At 57.3% G+C, this 7,965-nt stretch overlaps 1 protein-coding gene across 1 annotated transcript in view; it reads left to right on the forward strand.

Moving 5' to 3' along the window:
• The window catches only part of SAPCD2 (suppressor APC domain containing 2), a 4,637-nt gene extending 4,473 nt beyond the window's left edge, over window positions 1-164 (forward strand). The window contains exon 8 of the mRNA XM_027766276.1: window positions 53-164. Within this exon, the coding sequence (XP_027622077.1) occupies window positions 53-164 (112 nt within the window). The remainder of the gene's footprint in view (window positions 1-52) is intronic.
• Window positions 165-7,965: the final 7,801 nt, after the last annotated feature.

Here is a 7,965-nt window from a genome sequence, read left to right on the forward strand (position 1 = left end):
CTGACCCTCCCTCCTGTCCCTGCCTGCCCACCCAGGAGGTGACCGCCAAGAGCGCGCGCATCGCCCAGCTGCAGCGGGAGAAGGCCACCCTCATCCAGCAGCTGTTCGAGGCGCGTGCCCTCAGCCAGCAGGACGCCGGGCCTCTGGACTCCACCTTCATCTAGCCCGGGGGCACAGGCCCGGGCCTCCGGGGCCAGCCAGTACTTGGCCCTCCTTCACTGAGACTGCCTGGGCGGTCAGCTGCTGGTGGACTGTAGGGCAGGGCTGGCCAGGGTGGGCCCTGCAGGACAGTGGGACCCTCCTGTCTACCAGCATCCAGACCTAAGGGGCTGTGAGGCTGTCTCCTGAGTCACAACTCTCCCGGCCCCTCCCTCCTCCCCTGCCCGGTGTCCTGAAGGGGCTGGCACCACTGAGCTGCACCTTTGGTAACGGCCAGCAGAGGGCGTGGAGCACGTGCGTCCTGCTGGCCTGAACACCCCCCTCGTCCCAGCTGGACGAGGGTGTTCTGGGAGCCCTCTGTGGTGACCGAGCACAGGAGGTCCCAGGCAGCTTCACTCCCTCAAACCAGGGCAGCAAGACAAGGTGTCTTGGCAGATGGAGCTGGGAGCGCCCAGATGGGGTTGAGGACCTGAGTCCACCCACAGCCAGGAAGCCATCCTACCATCAGAATTGGCCCAGCAGGTCCTCAGAGGCCAGAGCTTGGCCTGCCGGCCCCTCTCTGCAGCCCAGTCTAGAAGCCACGTGGACCCCCACCTGCAGCAGCCAGATGGGCCAGGGCAGACTGATGGTGACTGGTGGTGTGGGAGGACCCTGTGCCCAGGAAGGTTTGTCGACCCAGGCATCTAAGGACAGAGAATCCCCCAAGCTGACCCACGGGACTTGAGGTGCCCAAGGTCTTCGACATTCTTTTACCTGTACACAGCCTGGCCTGGCCCAGGTGAGGGTGGGGAAAGGGCACTTCCACTCAGCTGCTTCTGCAAAGGGGGAGTGCGGGGCTCAGGAAGAGGCTGGGTCGCAAGCTCGTGTCTCCCTCTCGCTTCCAGGCCTGCCCCTGCAGCCAGGGTGGGCACTGCCAGCCCCGCCCACAGGGGCTTCCTACCAGAGCCAGCATGCCGCAGCCTTGCACAGCTGCAGTCCAGGCCCTGATGCAGGTGTGTGTGGAGTGCAGGGACCTGGGTTCTCAAAGAGGTTGGGTGCACAGCCTGGAGGGAGGAGGAGTTCTACAGGCCTGGGGCCTACCTTCCCACCACGCAGGGGTCCCAGGTCAGCCAGAGCAAAACCCATCCTCAGATTCCTGGGTAGGAAAGGGCGTCGATGGCCTGGAGGTGCAATGGCTAGACCAGCCTGTGGGGACCTGCCCTCAGCACCCCAAGTCTCACCAAGCCACCTTGTCCCTGGTTCTTGGATACGCCTTCCCCCTTCCACTCCACCGCCAGGCCTTCGACGCCTAAGCCCTGTCTGTGGGTTCCCTCCTCTAGCGTCAGGGTCCTCCCTGCCTCAGCAGAGCCCGGACTGGCAGCCCCGCCCCAGCCTCTCCATAGCCTGCATCTGGGTCAGCCCTGCCCCTCAGCTCCCATGTGCCAATCCCATCTGCCTGCAACCACCCCAGCTCCCACCTGGCCAAACGGACATGCTTAGGCAGGGGGCCAGCAAATGTCCTAGTGGTTATGTTGTCACTAGACTCCTACAGGGCCCACCATGGTTCAAGGCCTGGACCCAGTGGCTTGAAACTCAAGCCAGGCACATGTGCATGCATGCCCAAGATCTCAGGAGGAGAATGGAAAAGGGATTGCAGTATGGCATCCCCCCGCACAGGGGTGATTTCTCACTTTCCTTCTCTGTCTTTCTCTGGTGAGCGCACACACCCTGATGCAAAAACGTCTACAAAAAAAAAAAAAAAATCACAGGCAGTGAGGCCAGCAAGTATGGTGGTGAGAGCACTGGCCTCTTACGCGGCTGACCACAGTTCAAGGCCTGGACCTGGCCGCTAAAGGGCGCATGGGGATTTTGCCCAAAGCCCACAGAGGAGAAGGGGTTGCAGCATGGCCATCCCCCTGAGGGTGATTTCTCATTATCCTACGGCAAAAAAAAGTTTAAACATTTCAGGGACCAGTCGGCATGGTAAAATGCTGGACTGCCATGTGCAAACCATGGTTCAAATCCCGGACTTGGCAGCCTGCTTTCTCATTTTCTCTGTCTCTGTCTGGTGAGCACATGTGCCCTATAGCAAAGTTTTCAAAATAATACATTTTTGTCATAGGCGCAGTGCCAGAGCCACATGGGAGGGCAGGGCACACGGCTTAGGTCCCAGGTCGACCTGAACACACACCCACAGGCTGGAAGGTCAAGTCTTGCTTGCGTGGTAAACTTTGGGGGAGCAGCTGGTGCACTGGTGAAAACACGAGTCCACACTGACCCACACAGAGAGGCTCTGCGTCCTCACTGAGACCTGGCACATGACTGATTCGCAGGTGAGGCTGGGAGGGGTCCCAGCACCCATGGGGTGCTGCTTCTGAGCTCACTGGAGGAAGTAATAGATAATCAACTAAAGAGCCATGAGGAGCATTGAAATGAGCCGAGCATAAAGTGACAGTTCCAAAATGCAACCTTTTACACAGAGGTCAGGCCCAGGGCCGATGGTGGCGCAGTGAAGGCACTGGGTCCCATAGGACCTATTGTGTGCTTTGAGTCTTGGCCCCGAGGCCTGGAAAACATGCCAGGCATGTGTGCATGCATGCCCTGGGTCCCAAGAGGAGAAGGGATTCAAGCGTGGCCATCCTCCCGGGGCTTCTCTCACTGTCCCTTGCTGTCTCTCCAGAGAGTGAACACAATATGGTGAAATGTTAATTTTTTTAAAAAGCTTTTTTCAGCCCAATCTAAGATCTATCTAGTGAGTAGAAAGAGTATAGAAAGGACTCAAGACACCAGCAGGTGGCATGGTGGTTAAGATGCTGGACTCCCACGTGGTTGACCACAGTTCAACTCTTGGACCTGGTGGGTTGGTGTCTTTCCTCTTATCAAATTAAAAAATACCAAAAGTAAGTAAATGTTAAAAGAAAAAAAAGAAAAAGAAAACTCAGCACAGCCTCCACCGAGAAGAGCCGCCCCCGCGTCCCCTTCTCTTCTCTCATCCATAAGAGGGTGGATGCGGGAGAGGGCCCTTCAGCAGGGCTGGCTTTCCTGAGAACAGTATGAGGGGAGAGCAGCCTCAGGTCTCCAGACGTGTCTGGTCATCGGCTCTCAGATCCAGGCATCCTAATGGGTCCCAGGTCCCAGTCAGGATGGGTAAAAGAACGGGGCCAGCAGGCCGCATGGTGCTTAAGGTGCTGGACTCCCATGCGGCCACCGGCCGAGTGCAGATCTGCAGCCTGACTTCCCCTCCCTCTCTGGTGGATTGACATAGGGGCAGCAGGAGGTGAGGTTGTTAAGGGTGTTGAGCTCCCACAGGGACAACCATGATCTGAGTCCTGGACCCGTGGCTTTCTCACTTCTATTTCTCTCACTCTCTCACACTCTATCTCTGGTCAAATTTAAATAAGTAAAATATTTTTTTAAAGAAAAAATCTTTTCTTTTTCTTTTTTGAGAGGTTTTTGCTATAGGGCACTACGCTCACAAGAGAGACAGAAAACGAGAAATCACCCCCCAGGGGGGATGGCCACGCCGCAATCCCCTCTCCATTCTCCTCTCGGGATCTTGGGCGCACACACACCCGGCGTGAGTTTAAGCCACTGGGTTTGGGGCTTGGCGACAACAGGGGCCACCGTCACCAGCCATTACGCTAACTGCTGGTCCCGATTTTTTTTTTTTTTTTTGAGAGATTTTCACTGTAGGGCGCATGCGCTCGCCAGACAGAGACATAGAGACAGAAAGCAAGAAATCACTCCCCAGGGGGGATGGTCACGCCACAATCCCTTCTCCTCCATTCTCCTCTCAGGATCTTGGGCACGCACGCACACCGCCCGGCGTGATTTTTAAGCCACTGGGTCCGGGACACGAACCGCGGTCGACTACGTGGGAGTCCAGCGACATAGCCATTACGCTAACTGCTGGTTCCCACCGATAATTATTTTTTTTAATAACTATTTTACTTGACTTTCTTGTAATTTGACGAGAGGAGAGAAAGCAAGCTGCCAGGGTCGGGACTCGGTCAGCAGGTGGGAGTCCAGCGCCTCCACCACGCCGCCTGCCACCCCCCATAAGTCTTTTGAAAAGGAGAAATGAACACTGTTCAAAGATCGTAAAAGTATTCAGACGGAAAAGAAATCCCTACAAAGGCCGTGGTAACTGCCGCCGAGCCCAGAGTGAGCTGGGCCACTCTCCAGCTCCCCACGACCGGCCCGGTGCCATTGCTGACCTCAAAGTCCAGACCTGAGAAACACCAGCTTTTTCCCTTCGATCTTTGCCAGCGGATGTGCACTTGCTGGAGAGGCACAGAGGGATGGCGAGCACCCAGCGGGGACGGCCGCTCAGGCCCTTCCCCACTGTCCTCTCGGTCGCCTGGCAGGCCCACACGCACCGCTGTGGTTTCCGAGCCCTCCGGCCCGCCATGCGGCGCCCGGCACTTTAACCCCACTCCGCCTGCTGGCCCTACTTTTGCCGTGTGTGAGCTATGCATGTGGGACATAACACGATAACGGGACATTTCTTTTTATTTTTAAAATTTTTTGAAGAATTATTTTAATTTAATTTATTTATTTAAATTTGACCAGAGAGGGACAAAGTGAGAGGGTGGCGGGGTTAGAGTGAGAAAGCAAGCCGCCAGGTCCAGGACTCAAACCATGGTTGGCCATGTGGGAGTCCAGTGCCCTTAACCACCACGCCACATGCTGGCCTCGATAACAGAAAACTCGCAAAGTTCGGCGTGCCTTCCGTGCTGGCCTGCCACACCTGCCCTCTCACATGCGGTGCAGCCAGCTGTTACTCGCAGCCTCTCCCGCCCTGACACTCCTGGCCCCAGTGGAAGCCTGTGTGCACACACCACCTGAAGACATTTTAAACTATGGTCAGCCGTGTCCCTCACCCCACCCGCTGCCGGAGACCACGAGGCGAGAAGAGGCTGCAGGGGTGCGTGGGGACACAGACCTTGCCGCCGTCACCCCACTTCGCAAAGCACCTCCAAACCCCGAGTGCAGCGCAGCACACGGCCTGGGGCCAGTAGGCAGGGCTGCTTCTTCCCAGGCGCACCGGTTTTAGTTTTGCTACAGGGCACACACAGGAACCCGGAGGTCAGCCCGTGGCCACGCCGACCCCTCAGTCCCCTCACAGCCGGCCTGTGGAGTTATGCCACCATCACCTCCAGCGGCTCCCCGTCACGCACTGACCATTTGTCTCTGGCCTCTCCCCAGGTGCCCCGGCCGCTGAGCATTGGCGATGCAGACACAGATCCCTTGTGGGATGGCAAGTGCGGGCTGACTGCTCTCCCCGCTGCTCGCCTGCTCAGTCGGGTTCAACACCCGGGGGTTTCCAGATGCTTCACTGCCCTGTGAGCTCAAGGGTCACCTCCGAAGGGCTTCCTGGCCCCCGTGGCCTCTGCACCCTAGACCTAGGCCGGCAGCCCCTGAGCACAGGAACCAGGCCTGAGCAGTCTGTGGAGCCCTGGGCTGTGCTCAGGCACACTCCCCACGTGGGTCCCAGCTCTGCCCCTGAGAGCCTGGCCGGGTCCCTCCTGGCACTTAGCCTGCTGGTGCGTAGCGTGGCTGAGTCCAGCACAAGTCCCCACCTGCGGGGCTGCCAGCACGGCCTCTCCTCAACCCGGGGAGCACAGGGCAGAGAGGCCCCTCAAGGTCTGGATTTGGCAGTCCGGGTACACGGCAGGGTGCGGGACGTCCTAGGAGGGGAGGACAGGGGACGGGCACTGCCTCAGAAGTCGGAGAAATGTCTAACAGCTCGTCAGCTTCCTGCTCCACCTCAGCCTGGGGTCGGCTGTGCACTGGGACTGGGAGCCAGGCTCACTTCTGACTCCTGGGAGAGCTACCGCCTGGCATCCAGGCGTCACTGGGCACCACCACTGTGCTGGCTTCTGCTAGCCTGGCGCCAGGGGAGGCACCAAGGCTGCACCCAGCCATCCTGCCCTGCCCTGCCCTGCCTGCCCTAGGCAGTCCACAGTGTTCAGGGTGCCCACCATGGGCAGGTCCTTCAGGGGAAAAAAGCAAAACTTATTTATTCCCTGAGTGAGAGCAACGAGGAGCCACCCCTGTCTCGGCAAACTTGGGTCACAGGGAACCAGGCCCCTCACCCCGGCCCCCTCCGGCTTTCAAGGACCTGGTGAGCTGGCTCTACAACTGCAGGGAAGGGCAAAAGGTTGGGCCAGCAAGTGGCAGGGCGGCCAAGGCGGCGGGGTCCCACCGGCTGCAGTGTGAGGCCTCTGCTGGTGGCTTGGAAAATGCGCCAGCCAGTGTGCGTGTTTGCCCAATACCCCAAGAGACCAGAAGGGGCTGCAGTGTGGCCAGGCCCCTGGTGGGTGCTTTCTTGCTTTCTCTCTGTCCCTCTTTCTCTGGAGCTTATGTGTCCTCTAGCAAAATTACAAAAAAGAGGAAAAGGAAGAGTGAGGGGCCTGCGGGACCCCCCTCAGTCTCTCGGGGCGGGGTGGATCCGTATAGGGTGCCGGGTCACCCAACGCTGCCTGGGGAGACAGCAACGGGAACGCTTCCCTCGCGCCTTCCACGTAAAAACCCCTTTGGGTGGACCTGTGGCTCGCTACCGGCAAAGCCGCAAGGCCTTCGGAAATGCCAGGGAAGGATTCCGCGACCAGAAGCAGATTTCTCACCTGCCGGGCACGGAGAGCCAACGGCCGACGCGCGCAGCTAGCCTTCCCGCCAGGGAGGTGGCAGGGCCGACTCACAGCTTCAGCGGGGCTCGCTACCCAGTGGGTGGGGGCTGCGGCGACCCCATCGCCGCCACCGGAAGCTGACAGCAATGACGACCTCGGCCGTATTGAAGGGTCTTTGGGTGGTATCAAACTGAATCGAAAGGAAGGAAAGAAGCCGAATTTCCCGACTGAATAGAAGACTCCTGCAGAAAGGCGTCCGGCAGCCGAGGCCAAGAGGAAGGCAGGACCCAGCAGAACTCGCCTTGGTAGGCTCCTCTGGACCGCAGAGCAAGTGGGGCCGGAAAGAGCCGCCTTCCGGAGTCAGCACCGGCCTTGCGGCTGAGGGCAACTGGGATTCGGATAGGAATCCGTCCTGTGCGTGTCCACCCTCGAGTGACAAGACTGTAGAACGACTTCCAGTGTTAAAAAGGAAGGCAAGGTGGATAAGGCACTGGACTCCCGCATGGCCGACCATGGTTCAAGTCCTCGACGTGGTGGCTTGCTTTCCTGCTTTCCCTTTCTGTCTCTCTCTGGTCAGATTAAAAATTAATAACAAATGGAAATAAATAAAGGATCCTTTTTTTTTTTTTTGGAGAGGTTTTTGCTATAGGGCACACGCGCTCACCAGAAAGAGAGAAACAGAAAGCAAGAAATCACCCCCTGGGGGGATGGCCATGGCGCAATCCTTTCTCCTCCATTCTCTCAGGATCTTGGGCACGCATGCACATGCGCCCGGCATGAGTGTGAAGTCGCTGAGTTAAGGACTTGAACCGTGGTCGACTACATGGGAGTCCAGCAACATAGCCATTATACCAACTGCTGGTCCCCTATAGGTGCTTTCTTTTTTTTTTTTTTTTTTAAAGAATCATTTTATTTAACTTTATTATTTTAATTTGACTAATAAGGGACAAAGTAAGAGAGAAAAAGAGAGAGTAAGCCACCAGGTCTGGGACTTGAACCACAGTCAGTCATGTGAGTCCAGCACCTTAACCACCACACAACCTGCCAGCCCCAGGAGTGATTTCTTGTTTTCTGTCTGTTTCTCTGCCTTTACGGTGAGTACACATACCCTATAGCAAAATTTTTTCTCTAAAAAAAAAAAGTATTTTTTAAAAAAGTTATTAATTTGGGACCAGCAGGTGGCGTGGTGGTTAAG

This window comes from Tupaia chinensis, unplaced genomic scaffold (assembly GCF_000334495.1).
Source record: "Tupaia chinensis unplaced genomic scaffold, TupChi_1.0 Scaffold142100_1, whole genome shotgun sequence".
Taxonomy (NCBI): domain Eukaryota; kingdom Metazoa; phylum Chordata; class Mammalia; order Scandentia; family Tupaiidae; genus Tupaia; species Tupaia belangeri.